Source organism: Phaeoacremonium minimum (assembly GCF_000392275.1).
Source record: "Phaeoacremonium minimum UCRPA7 unplaced genomic scaffold PA7_03_scaffold_44, whole genome shotgun sequence".
Taxonomy (NCBI): Eukaryota; Fungi; Ascomycota; class Sordariomycetes; order Togniniales; family Togniniaceae; genus Phaeoacremonium; species Phaeoacremonium minimum.
This window is the reverse complement of record NW_006920951.1, coordinates 30700-47264: the sequence shown is the minus strand read 5'-3', so window position 1 is coordinate 47264 and position 16565 is coordinate 30700. Positions and strand designations below refer to the sequence as shown.

Here is a 16565-nt window from a genome sequence, read left to right as displayed (position 1 = left end):
TGTTTTGTCCTTTTGTAGACTGTGTCTCGTCTAGCTATTCAATATTGAACCCTCCAACCCGGCTCTATATAACAACAATACCCACACGGCCGTATCAACGTCTAGCTACTAACGCGCCCAGATTCTCAGCGAACCAGCTTGCCTTCATATCCTCTTCTAGGCCCTTCGTTGTCTCCGCGACGTCTAAAATCTTCTTAATGCCCACGCCTACCTGGTTAGAACCATTGCTATATTCGTTGACCAGATTCATGGCTTCAGTGAGAGACCTCTCGTCGCCAAACACCTCTTGGCTGCGCAAGATAGCATCCAGATCCCGCAATTGACCGACTGCCGGTACCGCGACTTCTTTGGAGAAGACCGAGGCGAAGTCTAGCTGCTCCAGCACACTGCGGCGCGCCGTTGTGCCAATAATGAGCAAGCGGTGGTTCTGGGAATATGTTAGTATTGTCTTATTAGCATAGTGTAATGGTATACTAACCTTTGGTGGGTCTGTCTGAATCAAGGTCTGGAGCGCTTGGAGAATGGTGTTCGACATTCGAGGTCCCACAGGATTCCACTCGATGATACGCTCAATGTTGTCGATGATGAGAATGCTCAAAGGAGACTTATAAGCATCTGTGAAAGTCTTGTGAATGTGATCCTTCTTCGCGATCTCGTCCCTGAACCCAATCAATGCATCAGGCGTGAGGATCTTGATGAAAGGAAAGCCTGAGCTCTTGGCAACATGAGCTGCCATTGCCGTCTTGCCACTGCCGTCTGGACCATGGAATAGCATTGAGAAACATGTTTGTCTTGACGTCTCAAGCCTCTCAACATGTACCATGCAGTTGTTGAAGATGGTTTGTATGCTTGGGGAATAGTTGATGATGCCGTATTTGATGGCCTTGGTAAGTTCTTCATCGGAGACGCCAAACGCGGGCACGACTTCCGCAAGTGCATTCATAAAGTCATCGCGTGTGATCATGAGCTTGGACACATCGGCCGATACACTGGCCATGGTTCCAGCTGCTGTATGACGGTTGAAAGCAAATGACGCTGCACTCTTTGTAAGACCGCTCAACTCGGCGCCCGAGAAGTTCTTCGTCAAGGCCGCTAGCTCATTCAGGTCGATGTCTGAGGCCAGCTTGCCATTGTCGCGCATCTTTGCGGTATGAATCTTCAAGATCTGCTGTCTGCCAGCCTCGTCTGGAAGGGAGATCTCGACTTGGACCTCAAGACGGCCAGGACGCAAAAGAGCGTCATCAATCATGTCCTTACGATTCGTCATACCAATAAGGAGCATATTGTTGAGCTGATCCACACCATCCAGCTTGCTAAGAAGCTGGTTGACCACACTGTCGCCAACTCCTGTGCCGCCTCCAGCACCTGATCCTCTCTGCTTGCATACAGCATCGAGCTCGTCAAAGATGATAATATGTAGTTCCGATTCGTCTCCCTTCTCTTTGTATTCCTTCTCCGCATCTGCAAATAATTTACGGATGTTCTCTTCACTCTGGCCAACGTACTTGTTCAAGACCTCGGGACCGTTGATGATCTTCGGCTCTCGGGCTTGCAGCATCTTTCCGATCTGACGAGCGATGAGTGTCTTTCCAGTACCGGGGGGGCCGTATAGAAGAACACCCTTGACGTGCATGATGCCCAGCTGATCAATCAAAGCAGGAGGAAAGATACGGGAGGCGAACGCTCTTCGGAAGATCGTTGAGAACTCCGCGTCCAGACCACCGATGCCCATGTCCTCGAACTTGAAATCTGGCCGTAGAATCGGATTGGCGTTTCGCTTGGTTGATCCCTTCAGGTTTAAGCCTCCCTTGGGGTCTTTGTGAAAGGAAATGTCGGTGACATTCGTCAGGATACCCCGCGCGTTGGGGTCTGTGTTTGTAGGTGCTTCAGATTCGCCTTGCTTCTCCATGCTCAGGTCCGCGAGTTGGACCGTGGAGACGATGCAAAGCAGTGGGGTGTTCTTGAAGTCCATGATCAGTCGTTGACCCGGTGCCAGCACTTGGTTCTGATAGGTCTTCAGGAAGAGGTCTGAAAGGGTCTCCTGGTCGTAGACAGATGAGTTCGTCTTGCGAGTCGATGCGAAACCAATTTCCACGTCGACGGAGCCAAGGTACGCCCTACCACCTCGCTCGAAAGGATCGTACAGCTCGGCCCTGACGGTATCGGTCCTGGAACAAAATGGTTAGTCTTGATCCCTTAAGGTAGGAAGGATTGAAAGGCAACATACATAGCTATACCCGCCCAGGATCTCTGCGGGTCGCTGAGTGCAATGCACCCTGAGGGGAAGCCTGGTGTCGGCCGGGCGGTGACGACATATTCCCCCCGGAGCTGGGGCCCTGACAACTTGAGATGTATGTCTGTGCCATCTCTGTTACCGGGGAAGTCGCTTGGAGAGACGGCGCAGATGTTGCCGAAGATGTAGAGAGATTGTAAGTTCTTGTCCTCGAGCTTATACAGCCGGAGCTCCATGGCGGGGCCACGGCTGGCGGGCGGATAGGATCGCTGTGGCTGTTGCGGGGCGGGAGAGGAGTATGACTGGTTGTATGACGGCTGCTGCTGCGGTTGGCCGTAGGAGGGCATTCGCGGTGACGGCTGAGGGTTCATGGCTTGGGGTGTGCCGGACTGCGAGCGAGATGCACCTGGGTTGGACGGTATGCCAACCCGACCACCGCGGGGGCCCTGGCCAAACAGGGAATTTCGAGCATCCATGATGTGCACAATCGCGGGGTGATGTAGCACGAGATCGCTACGTATCGGCCGTGGAGGAGGTTACGCTGGGAGGATGGAAGTGTGTGAGGAAGCTCCCTTCTTTTGTACTCGAAGCATGTGAAGCTGTTGGTGTTTCAACTGCCTCCCACCAACTTGACCAACAGACTACGTAACCAGGAGAGCTGTCCCTGTCAGCCTCTGTCAGCCCCAGGGCCGCCACCCAGCTAAGGGTCCCTCTTATCCAGAATCGGTCTAGCGTCTACCCTAAGGTTCAGGGGCGAAGCACTGGACAACAACACTTTTTTCTTGATAGTGACTCTTCCCATAACGTGTTCATCTTCAAGTATATAGACTAAGTGTTCTTTTGATCCCCCCGACAATGGAACGGCCTGGTATGGATGATCTGATTAGTCTTTTCCCCGTAGCTGTTAATCGCCAAACTTTGAGAAGGAACATAGCAGTACGTCTTGACGATGAGTAGACACCACATGATCGGGTACCTAGCTCGAGAAGCAGAATTGCCAGGTTGATACTAAACCTGAAGTCCATATCTCCATTTACTTAGAGCATACACATGAACTGAACCTCTATTTAATCTGCTTCATCAGGCTAGTTTTTGCATTCCTTAAATCCCTTTGTCACATCATTGTTACTCCGCCGACCATGCAACGGCAACAGATCGATACATTTCATCTGTTATAGCAACTGCTTTCAATTGGAAATCCGGGTATGATTGGTGAAAATGGCTCTTGCTAGATAAAATGTTAGCCTGTCTCCGTTTCGTGGTTTGTTGCGCGACCGAGCCTGATTATCGAGTCATCGATGACATACCGAAGCGACGGTTGAGCTCCAGATACCAACTCGAATACCCTGTTCTCTCTTGAGGTACCACATCACCGTCACAAGAGTCAAGAATGGTATCGCAGGCGCTTCCATCATGCCCATAAAGTATCTTAGTGCTAGCAAACCTACGGCGTTGTGTGTGGCGGCCATGAGAAGAGTCATAATCGACCAGCCAAAGCCAGTTACAGCCAGAAACTTCCCGATAGGAAATCGAGAGACAAGATGCACTGCAGAGAATTGAGCCACAAGATATCCAAAGTAGAAGATTGATCCGACTTAAGAGCACCAGGTTAGTTTCTATGCCTTGACGAAGATAATGAAAGCAACATGTGCAGGATGTTTGTTTTCAACTTACCCCAGCTGTACACTTGGCCGACAAGATGATTGTCACTTTCATTCCGTATAGAGCTGCGTTGGAGATGGTGATTTTCTAAATCTCGCGTTAACAACCGTTTCGAGTCTTTTGGTTGACAATGGAGCACTTACATCCAAGGCCGAAAGAACTGCATAACCCCAGAGAAAAGGAATAATGCGCTAGTCAAGCTTCCTGACTAGCTCCTTCACGTCATCACTGTCATATCGAAGGGAGTTGTCTCTTCAAGCAGCACGTCTTCTTTGAGTTTGGCGGGTTGCACATCTCCTTCAAGACTTGGGGCCGCCACTTTTGCCTCTTGATTAGCCATGCCGGAAAGGAAGATGTCTAGTTTGAGAATGCCGTGTGTTTGGGTGATAAGTGTTCGGTGTCGTTCGTCAGGCGCTATCAGCGAAAGTCTTCGAAACTCCGCGACGCAAAGGAGTAATGAAATATCTCCTTGGATGCGAGCGCCATTGAGCAAAACAAATAACGAAGCCACTGACATGTCGGTACTGCTGATATGATGCCAATGTTAGTGGCACAGATTACCCGTCAATCGCATTGTCCGCTTGTTCAACAGCATGATTCTGTCGGGAGAAGAAGGAAGTCGGACAAGCAATTAAAAGTCCGACGATGTTTGAATGTCCCCACAGCTGCGATAAGTGAGTGGATGGCCCACTCGAGTCATGCTGGCGAGGTGGCATGTCTTTGTCTTCACGCAGACAATGTCACCTACGATGAAGTTCTGCCGCAGAACTGGGTACCCGATTGGACAGGTGTGAAATAGGGCTCAGGCGCCCAATCTGCCCCTCTTTCATCGTTCAATGTTGATGTTTCAAGACAGACAACTTTTTTCGGAGTCATCGTGGACTTTTCCTAATTTTACCGGCTTGACTCTTTAGACAAAACAAAATCTAGGGACCAGGACGGATACACTCATCGCATCACAAGATGTCGACAGTTGCCGCCTCTAAGATGATGGGGCTCCCAGCTGTGGTGCGTTCCGTTCTGTACACGCTCGTCGCGTGCATTGGAGGCTACGTGCTATTCCTCAGCCTTCTCACCATTCCCTTTTTCCAAAATCAAGCCATTTACTTGAACGCAATTACCATGACATGGTTTAAAGATGTCAATGTACCAGAGCAGTGGGGTTTCTTACGAAATCAAGTCACGCCCTTCACGCTATCGACTCCTGATGGCGAGATATTGCATGCATGGCACATCATCCCAATCAATCTATACACGAAACATGAGAGTGATCTGATGGCAGAGTCTGATGGGCTAGTCTCGGATATCACAGCAAGATTAGGCTTCCAACTTCTGCGCGATGACCCTGAAGCACGCTTAGTGCTATACCTTCATGGAGCAGCGGGAACTCTGGGCTCGGGCTGGCGGCCACCGAGCTATAGAGCGATGTACGCCACCGCCCCTGATAAGATCCATACTGTGGCGATTGATTACAGAGGGTTTGGGTCCAGCACTGGCAACCCTTCTGAAGAAGGGCTTTTGACAGATGCTCTAACCCTAGCGGAGTGGGCAATGAACACAGCGGGCATTCCCCCAGAACGCATCGCTATCTTCAGTCAATCTCTTGGGACAGCTGTTGCTATATCGCTTGTACATCATCTAGCAATGAAAACGGAGCCAGTTTTTTTTTCTGGCATGGTTATGGTGGCTCCCTTCGTCGACGTAGAGCTCCTCACCGCTACATACCGCATAGCAGGTGTCATTCCGATCCTTGATCCCGTGGCTTATTTCCCAGCGATGCTCTCATTTCTCAACACATTTATACGCAGCAAGTGGCCGAGTAAAGTGAAGCTTGTCCAATTCATACAACGCTGCGAAGGACTTGAAAGGCAAGATAACGAAGGGCTGAAGTATCACATATCCATCATCCACGCTAAGGACGACTATGACATTCCATGGACACACAGCGAGACGCTATTCTGGCATGCAATCAACGCATCCATGCCGAAAGGCATATCATATGACCAACTCGAAGTCGAGAAACGTAGCAAAAGGAGTGACCTCGGTGCGGGAGGTTGGGCAGTGGATCGATGGACAAGTATGGGTCACGTTCGAGAAGAAATCACAAACTTTGGACTTCATGATCGGATAATGTCATATCCTGTTGTCAGCTCAGCGATTGAGAGTGCTTTTCGATTACGCTGAGGAACCTTGGCAGGATACAGTCACGCATCGCACTTGGAATATAATTCGACCAGTACTCAGCAAATATAGCCCACAAACTTCCACAAAGCGAACGTCAGCATCGATCTAATCCTCATACTTACCCATTTCACAGGTCATAAGCTCGAAGTGAAGCAAGCATACAAGTGGAATATGCAGTGGTGGAACCTATTCGACAGCAGATTCTGCAGGATTGCCGTACGAGCACTTATCGTGCCATGAGCGAACCATAGAAGTTAGCACTCAGTGTAACATAAAAGAATTATTAGATACCTAAAGAGTCTTGGGTGGTATATTAATATCTAATAGACAGATTTGAGGTACTGGTACCCCTCCACCAGGGTGTTAGATGTTAGTTCAGAGTAAAATACTGCCCGAACCTAGCCTGCGCCCATTTCCTTTTTCGTGAGTGGGCCGGTGCTGCCGCTGCTTTTAACTGTGCAATGGATGTGCAGTGGGTGTGCAACAGGTACGCGATAGGTACCACCCTCAGTGTGCGGCTATGGCGCTATTTGGGAGTCTCAATCTGCCAACCGCAGTTAAAATTGCCGAAAGCGGAAAATGGAATCAGACAGGCCCATACAAACCTACCCGGCTCACCAGGCTCAAGCTGGCTAGGTCCGTGACATCCTCTGAGAACTTTTTAATTTCAGAACGTTCTAATGAGGCAACATATCAGACGATATTTTATCTACAGTTAGAAAGCTCAAATGAGGGCACTCTTTATTTTAGGCCTCTCATCTGAGAATCTCTCTCGAACGAGAAACTTCAAACGATGCCGTTAATCTTGGGTTTCTCATACGAGGGTCTCTTCAAGATGAGAAATTTCAGAAGACTAGTATGATAATATGAAATCTGCTGTTGTTTTAGCTTTCTAATTCGAGAGAAATTCTCAGACGAGAAACCTAGGATTAGGGTTGTCTTTATTTGAATTTGACTGGATGAGAATTTTTGGAGGAGCATCCAGAAAAATTAGAGTGGAGCTGAAGTGGCTGAGCTGGGGTGGCTTAACTTGGTCGAGGGTGGTTGAATCGGGTCCTCGGCTGGAAATGCACGTACGAGCAGTTCCCGCCTATACGTGTATAGCTTAATCACCTTCGAGCTCTTGGTAGTAGCAGCTTCCCCTAGATAGACGAGGTGGGATCATCTGCAGGAAAGTTCCTTTCAGGAAGATATCGAGGACGGATCTTAACTCAAGAGAATGACACCTTGTCTCCGAAATCATGCCGATGCTGTCACATGGCTGACAAATATCTGAGAGTGCTTCCCAATTTCTTCTTAGTGGATTTGTCAGATATTGCTTGGAAATATTGGAACTGAATCCTTCAATACGGTCATCCGCGTTTAATATTACGAAATCCATAGTTGACTTGATGGACAGACCTCTAAAGCAGCTTGCAAGGCCGGTATTATGTCGTGGCCTTGATCTATGGCAAGGGATAAGAGATTCGAAAGTCTAGCTGTTAATGTAAGATATCTGTCGGGAGCACCTTTAAGATCTAGCTTTCGGATCTATAAGATCATGAGAGTCTCGGACGCCCCATCAGGCAGAGTGCCGCATTTTGCCGAAGATAAGTAGGTAATATGATATCGCACAACATTATGATCTACTAACTAATGACTCACAGATTATATGAATATGAAGGAAATTTATAGCCTTTTTGCCCAAAGACTATGATAACTTCCTCAAACTATTTCTCTATATATTTACTGAATACGACACTGCATCAAGACAAAGTCTCTTGTGCCCGGAAGATGTTTGCTTAGATCTTTATTTCTGGGATAAGGCTGAGCTTGATGATCATGCGACTGTACGAATTAGAATATGGATTAGACACCAAGCTCGGGGTCATCATTAGTCCCACTGGTCAACAAAGGAGTGATTCATTAGGTTGGCAAGGTACCTGGCGTCGGTTGTAATCCCTCATGGCATGACACCACATATTCAATCACAATACGAAAGCCAACTTGACTAAGCCTTTACAATTGTTATGATATTGACCAGAGAAAGTGGGTGACGGGGTTGTGAAAGCGTAGAATATGTGCTACTTTACTCTTGTCAAGCGTATGGCCATGAGTAGACAATGTGGGATGTGACATAGTATCATCCGGATATAGTATAACAAAGGAAACCATCTCCTCGCTACGAATGCTTACATCTCTAGCATATCATGATCTCGGTCCACTCCAAAGTCTTATCCAAAGCACCTTCCCCGTCCATGAAACCATGAAGATAAGTCTCTCCGATCAACTGGAAATATCGAGAAAAGGGCCGAACTAAGAACGGCAGAACTCCGTTCTTGAGAAGAATTTCTCTAAGCGTGTATGGTACTGGTGATCCTTTGAAAATGCACACAACGTCCCCTACCTGAGCCTGCTGAGGAGCCCATCCCATAAGACCATTCGAGGTCGTACAGAATCTGCGCCCCCCCGAGAACATTGACATCGGCTCTTCAAACAGCATAATATCCTCAAGGTCCGCAAGTTTATGCGAATACACAAGGTTCTCAGCTTCTTGGCAATATAATCGGTGCAGAGAGAGCCAGTAATTCCCATATTCACTGCCGACCTTTTGGCCTTGCATATTGATGTTGCAGATCAAAGTCCTCCAAAAAGCGTCTTGCAAAGACTCTCCTGTCGCATAACTGTCTCCTGGAGACGGAGCTGGTACATTGACTAAGATCGGTCGGCCTGTCAATCTCCAGCAAGCAGACACGCAAGCGTGGTACCTTTTCTTGCTGTAAGCAAATGTCGAACGAAATTTGGACATAATTCCTTCATCATAATTCTGAGTCGGATCAGCTTGAATAATATCGGGGTCCATAAGATGGTCAAGACGCGCCAAGATCTTTCCTTTCACGCTCAATACTTGGTCATTTCCACAGAGTCGAAAATCAACGCACATGCCACCCCCTGCAGAATAGGATTGCGATGGAAACCGAGGAACGACGTGTCTCACGCTCCAATCCGGAACCCAGGAAGGAAGATCCATGATCTTACCGTAGCCTCCATATTGCGGGAGAGTCCAAGGAACGCGCTGAAGGAGATCAAGTGATTTGTGGTTTCGGAAGAAGTATATGGCAATATCTGTGTAGACTTGAGAGCACGTCTTCTTATAATCGGGAACCAACAGGGGATGACGAGCCTCATCTTGATTTACCAGAGAATTTAAGGAGAAAATTTTGTCCCGAGGGTCAGTTGCACATGATTCGCGTGTTGAATCTAGCATGGCTATCAGCTTGCGTGCCGGTGAATTTCGATCATTTTGCCGAAGTCTTTCCATCAAGCAGAGAGCCATATGACCAAGTCCACGAAGCGAGCCTGTTCCAGACCCAAAATAGAAGAATAGACCCAAAGAGACTATTCCATTTGCGACTTTCGCTAGCTGACTCCAAGCAATTTCAGCATTACCACAGGCAAGTATGGTGGGTAAGGGTGCATTCGCAACTAAAACTGCTTCTTGTATCACCCATACTCGGCTAAACCAGGATCGCCGAAAGAATGAGTTGAGACATGACCATTCGCTAGGCGTTATTGCAAGATTGCGGATCTTGGCCGCAACAGCTGGATTTTGAAGAGCAAGTGAGCCACCTTGAAGATCGGCGAAGCTCCTTCGCGATTCCACTTTGTACCAGTCCAGGAATACATCAAGTTTGCGAATAATCGAGAATGCAACCTCGTCTTCATTCTCCTCTTTCCCAAGCCAAATCAGACCACGCTGTGCATGGGTGTAGATTTCGCTCATGAGAGCTATTTGCTCTGTCTTTTCGTCATTGTCTTTTTGGTTGATACAAATTGCGTCAGCCCAGATAATCCGTGGCTTATGTACGTGCCGAAACCTCATAAGTGCAGCAAGCAGGTTTCTCGTTACAGGCACTTCTTTATCGCCGCACGTGATAGTTGCTCGATTCTCTCTTGCACCCCACGTGTACGAGAGAGCTTCGTATAGCGGTTTGTCAAGCAGGGAGACGGGCACAAGCTCGCACCTTATGGGTTCTGATATAAGCCCGGGCTTGACGTGCAAGAGTCGGATCATCTTCTTGCCATGAAGTTGTTGATACTCAATCATAGTGATAATGAATTTGAAGTTTGTTAAGTAATCATAAGCCGGTCTATTCCAGAGCCCAGCTGTCACGTTTTACGCAAGATTAGTTGGGGTTAAGTTGTGTGCATTTTGTTGAGGTAGCCTGCAGGCCGCCAGTTCTCTACGTCTTACGCAGTCCGTCCTCTTGGGAACCGTGCGCGGCCACCTGATTAGACATGTGACCGTGTTTTCCATGCTCCGGTGTAGAAATTGGGCACAAGCTGACTAGCATTATGTGAATATCAATATAATGGTAACCTTTATATACTAGAGGACCATGAACCTTAGATATGTAGTGCTGAAAACACTAACTCTTGATTATGTTAGCTTTTCCACCAATCCTAGGCTCGAGCCAGGGTAAAGTTCTAACAGACTTAAAAGAGCATCTTCTCGACATTGTATAGAAAACCAAGACACAGCATGTGGCGCCAGCAAAAAGACCCGTTGTATTGGCTTTAACATCAAGCCACCTGAACCGACTCTCTGTCAAAGCCGTCACCAAGAGTTGACCGTTGGCATCACCAACTTGACCAAACCATAATTATTTGTGAGCCACCCGGTGCCTTCCTGTGCCCACCCTGTCTAGTGCCTGCTTAGCGCCTGTTAAGGCGGCAGGCCGTCTGTGGCTCCAAGAGGGCAAGATTTGGGGAGCATTACAGCAGGGGTATCACTACTTCCTCAACAAAGGTTTACTATTATAGAAGTTAATAGACCTATAGTAATAAGCATAATATTTGAGAGCTTGATAAATACTACGACTCGCAACATTGAGTATCTCCGCCCTTCAAAATTAATGTTCATTACCTCGGCGGAGGATTACTTGGATTCTTAGCCCCAAGATCACACCGTCCAGGCCGTACTTATGACGATCCGCCCCTGTCCATGAAAAGACGTAAAAGGTATTGAAACTGATCTACAATTCCGAGCTACTTTATTAACTCTCAGATAATCCAAATTTTCAGTTACTCGAACAAAATTCTAAGTAGTCACGCTTCAATTTTGATTTACTCATTGACAAGAGGCTGGTTTGATCAATACAGTAGATTACACCTCATGGTCTGCCTGCAAAACACTTTCTTTGGGAGAAGACGGTAGGCGGGCACCAGCGGGAGGGGAGTTTCGAGACTTCAACTCATCGCATATATCCTCCATTTTCACAAACTCGACGCCTTCTTTTGATGACAAGTACTGTATGACCCTAGCACACAATATCTGGCTAGTACCCGGCACTTAAATGCATAGTTTGCTTGCCACATACCTCTCAAGCATTTTCAGAGCATGGAGATGACCGGAAACATCTGGATGGATTGTCACAGGAAAACAAAAGTTGTCATAATGCTCATAAATAATCAAAATGGTCTTTCCACAAATCCTCAACCACAGACGGGTGTACCCACCCATGGGAATTTGGCATAGATTTAATGAACATTTGTGTCATATAATTTGTCGGCCAAATCCATTATTAGTAATTCCTCGTGTTGAGAAATGTGTATGGAGAATAAGCTTCATCAATATACATGCACGTCTTGCTGAATGCAGAGAAAGTAAGGAGGCGAAGCACTAACCATAGGGGGAAGATCATCAAGATACCAACTCGCAGGTATTTCAACCAATCCGGTTACTTCACCTCTTGTAAGCGGCTTCATCCATGTATCTGGATGCTTTGAGTAATCAATATTAGTCCATGTATCGTCGACGCGAAGCCAATGTGGGATTGCAACATGATGGGAAAAGGAATGACTATATTCCAGACCTGATGTCCCAATCGTGCTCATCAGTCATGACATTCGTATTATACGGGGTAGGGTTTAAATATTGACCACTGACCATATTCCATCATGAGATCGGCTCCTTCTTTTGGAGCTTCCCACCATGGGACGACAGAACCTCTGCGGGGCTATGACCAAGGTTGGATTAACCGTCAGTTCTATACGGAATCTTGTCGAATGTCCAACGAATCAGAAGTGTCCGCTCCAGTCAGCGAGATAGAGTGTCTTCCAACTCTATCAAACCAACTTCTGAGTTGGAGTGAACCACGAGAATGTATTTATTCTCGACCGACCATCGAGTTGAGTCTCTTGGCTTTCTTGCACATGGCCAGAGATATCTTTATCTCATTAAAGTCGCTGTTAAAAGACTCTCCTTGAAATTCTTCTTTCAACTCGTGAACGATCTGGATAAAATCACTCCACAATCAACCTTATTTCAATCATGCTCGGAAATCGACTCACTAGCCTAAAGAGTACGACATAGCAAGATGTCGTACACAAGCTTGAGGCTCCCCAGAACCCATACAGTGCCACGGCCGCGTCCGAATTAAGTCGAGACGAGCATGTATGGTCCAATGCTGATTTTGTTCCCACAAAACCCGCCTTTCGGACCTGGACTTGGGTTCATTTTACCTCGTTTTGGGTTGCCTCTTCGCTGGCAACGGGAACTTGGACAACTGGAAATGCTATGATAAGCTTGGGAATGCCCTGGTACGCAGCTTGGTTAGCTGTTGTAGTTTCGCATATCATCGGAGTAGTCTTATTAGTCGCTAACGGACGAGGGCCTGCGGCTTACCACATTGGCTTTCCAGTTCAGGCTCGAGCCAGTTTTGGCATGCGGGAGAGTTATTTCGCCATTGTGTCGCGTTGTGTTGTGGTAAGTTGCTGCTGAACTACAAGCAATTGGATCGGATCAACATAGCTGTTTATCATTCCCTCTAGGCTGCTATTTGGTTTGCAGTAATGCCTACTATGGAGCAAACTTCGTGTCGATCTGTCTCCGTTGCATTTGGCCTTCCCGGCATAATGTTCGCAACACAATACCAGAGTCTCAGGGGACCACGACGCAGATGCTGGTCGCGCTCTTCATCTTTTGAGTCTTCTCCATGCCATTTATCTTATCCATCCACGCAAATTGAATTGGTACTTCGTTGCCAAGTCATGCATAGTTGCACCAGCCTGCCTCGGAGTTCTGAATTGGGCAGTTGTCCTGAACGGAGGCTCTATTGGTCCCAGTTTCCGCCAAAGATCAGCAACCCTTCGTACTATGGCTGGCTTTGGATGAGCGCGCTCAATTCTGGGTTTGGTGGTTGCTCTGCTCTCATTGTGGCTCAAGCTGACATTGCTCGCTGGGCACGGAAGCCCAGTGATCAAACCTGGTCTCAGCTCATCACATACCCATTCTTCAGCGCTATTGCTGCACTCTTCGGCATTTTGGTGGCCAGTGCGACCTCCAACTTCTGGGGAAAGGCCTATTGGAATCTATGGGAGGTCTTGAGCACGGCATTGGACTGCTATGAGATGAGCTCTGCCTCAAGAGCCCTCGTGTTCCGCCTCCTCTGCTTTCGCCGTTGCCATTGTTGGCACCAATGTTGCGGCCAACTCCCTGCCCTTCGGTTCAGACATCTCTGGCCACCTCCCTCGCTGGGTCAACATTCGCAGAGGTCAGGTGCTGTATGCACTGCTCACTTTCCCCATCGTCCCGTGGAAAATCATCAAGAGCGCAAAGAGCCTCCTGACTCTCTTGTCGGGCTATTCTATTCTCATGGGGCCATTTGCGGCAATCTGCATCGTTGATTACTTCTTTGTCGCCAGAGGTAATTATTTCGTCCACGACCTTTATATCGGTAATAATTCTTCTCGATACTGGTTCTACCGAGGATGGAATCTGCGTGCCATTGTTTCTTGGATCATTGGCGTTATCCTGCCATTCCTGGGCTTCATCGCCTCTTTCGGCGCCGTGAGAATTAGCTCAGGAGGGACACACTTGTGGAATCTGGGATACATCCCAGGAGTAGTGATCAGTGGTGTGGCTTATTATATTCTGAGCCTTGTATTCCCTCCAGCAACGAGAAGCATAGGCATTGGCTTTGAAGAGCTGACGGTGGAGGCGGATGCGATGTTGGAAGCCGAGGAGGTCGCAGCTGAGCAGGATGTCACGGCTGCTGTCCAAAAGGATAAGATCGTTTCGGAGGATACCAGAATCGCCTGAGCATATAGTAGTGTAGCCCCTTGATCCAGTCAATCTGATGTTGTGAGCAATGGTTTTGAGAAAGGATGATGCCTAGCCAGGGACAGTATGGTAGTATTATGATTTCGATCGTACATTGTGGCCATTCTGGCAATTTCGTGCAGATGTCATGTAGCAATATTTATCGCTATAATAGGGGACAAATCTAATTCCCAAAGCCCTCAAATGAGTCGTCTTCGGCCGCCCCTGCTTTCTGCTGCTCATTATGTTGCCTGATCTCTTCAATCATCTTGTCAAGCTTCTTCTGTTCCTCCTTCTCAACATCCGTCATGCTTGCAAGTCTAGCTGCCTCCCTCTTCCGCTGCTTCTTCTCTCTTCTCGCGACTCTCGTCTCTGCCCTCTCGTGCTTTTCGCTCCAGGCCTCGTTCTTCCTCCTCTTCTGGGCACGCTGTGCTGCAGCAGCATCTATGTCATCCTTATTGGCCTCCCTCTCAGCTATCTCGGCCTGCCGTTTCTTCTCCTTAGACTTGTCCTTGAACGTGATGGCCTCAACATCGATGCCGAGGCCAAGAGCCCGGTCTATATCCAGGCCTTTGAGCTCTGGCATCTTTGGCAGTTGAAGGAGCCCAAAGCCAGCTGCGAGGTCCACCCAATCGAGGTCGGTGACTCTAAATATCGAGGTCGCTCGATGGGCGAGAAAACTTCTGACCCAGGAGACAAAAGCGCGCTGTGCCATCTGAAACACCTCTCTGTCCGCTTGCGCCTGCTTCCTGATCTTCTTCGAGGCGGACTCTGCTTCCTCTTGAGATACATCTAATACTGGCGTCTTGAGAGGCTTCAATGGGGTCTTGCGAATCTCCATGAATGGCAGAAAATCTTCTTCCCGTCCTGGCATGAGAAAGACGACAGCAAGCCCTCTCCTCCCTGCTCGACCTGCGCGTCCAGCCCTGTGCATATAAGTCTTTGGATCCGATGGTGGATCGACTTGAACAACGAGGTCCACGGACGGTATATCAAGACCCCTTGCTGCTACATCTGTGGTAAGGAGCACAGTGGGTGTTGAAGAAGACATAAATGCAGCAAAGTTTCGCTCTCGGACTTGCGGCTCGAGTTTCCCGTGCAATGGTATTAAGTTGAAACCATTAGGAAGTAGAGCTGGTAGAACTCTGTGAAAGTACTTTACCGCGAAACATGTGCTGCAGTCGATTAGTCTTTGTAGGTATAGAACTTGAGAGTACCTCACGACATACCTCAAAAACACGATGCTTTTTGACGGTCTTGGTTCCAGGTTTGTCAATAGCTGCATCAGAGTCGGGAACTTCTTGCTCGCAGGCGTGATCACATATGTCATTTGTAAACTCGCAGGAGTTTTCCTCTAAACCGTAGTTAGTAACCCGCACGGTTAGCTCATTCGAGGACGGACACCACTTACCTCTTCTACGACGCCGCCATCTTTCAGACTCTTGACCGTAACTGCTACACGTTGCGGGTTCCGTAATCCCACTCTGATCAACTCATTCACTGCTTCGGACATGCTTGCCGAAAATAGGCCTGTCCTTCTTTGTTTGGGAAGATAGCCCAGTATCCTCTGTAAATCGCCCTTGAAACCCAAATCGAGGAGTCGGTCGGCTTCGTCGAGGACCAAGACTTCTAGGGAAGAGGTATGAACGTGTGGAGATGCTAGCAGCTCGGCCAATCGGCCAGGTGTTGCAACAATAAGGTTCGGGGAGTGCCTCACGAAGAAGGCGAGATCTGCTTGCGGCTTCGTTGAGCCACCGACGACAAGCTGCGGGACGATAACAGGCTCGGTCGTGGTAGGTCGCTTTTCTTCGGTCTTCAGACAGAGAAGAATCTCGGCCGAGGCAGGATGGAATGCGAGGATCGAGAGCAGTACATTGTGGATCTGAATTGCCAACTCCCTCGTAGGACTGACGATGATGCCGGTGACATAGTGTTTCTTCAGCGATTCCTCTGATCGAAGGATTCTCTCCAATATTGGCAGAAGGAATGCCAACGTCTTTCCGCTACCGGTAACGGCTTCGACCACCACATCACTGTTCTTGCGAAACAAGGGCAATACTGCGGCTTGTACCGGTGTCATTCGCGAGAAGCCCATAGACTGAACGGCGTCGAGGATGAAGTCGGAGAGTGGAGGGGTGAGGGCGTCCCAGGCCCGAAGGTCCTTCTTCTTGGGCGCATTCTCCGGAGGCATAGCCGCTTGCAAGTTGTGCCTTGAGGCACGGTCAGCTCTTGTGGAAACGCCCTAGAAGTGTATTTCGATGTAGCCCCGCGACAAAATGATTCAAGTGCAAAGTAGTTTCATTTGGAACTTTTTCTTATCGTTATCGTCTAACGTTATCGATGGCCTCAGATCTTTCTTATCGATCAGCCACGTGACGACCCACATTTCTCTATGTCAGTCAG

General features: G+C 48.3%; 2 protein-coding genes across 2 annotated transcripts; both read right to left on the bottom strand.

The window, feature by feature from the left end:
- Positions 1 to 94: 94 nt before the first annotated feature.
- UCRPA7_814 (putative vesicular-fusion protein sec18 protein) lies at positions 95 to 2709 on the bottom strand (the record flags this gene model as incomplete). Its single annotated transcript, XM_007913406.1, has 3 exons — positions 95 to 427; positions 479 to 2168; positions 2228 to 2709. The coding sequence occupies 3 exons, from the start codon at positions 2707 to 2709 to the stop codon at positions 95 to 97; spliced, it is 2505 nt and encodes an 834-aa protein (XP_007911597.1).
- Positions 2710 to 14346: 11637 nt separating this feature from the next.
- On the bottom strand, positions 14347 to 16353 carry UCRPA7_813 (putative atp-dependent rrna helicase spb-4 protein; the record flags this gene model as incomplete). The annotated part of the gene is made up of 3 exons (XM_007913405.1): positions 14347 to 14809; positions 15392 to 15516; positions 15574 to 16353. The coding sequence occupies 3 exons, from the start codon at positions 16351 to 16353 to the stop codon at positions 14347 to 14349; spliced, it is 1368 nt and encodes a 455-aa protein (XP_007911596.1).
- Positions 16354 to 16565: the final 212 nt, after the last annotated feature.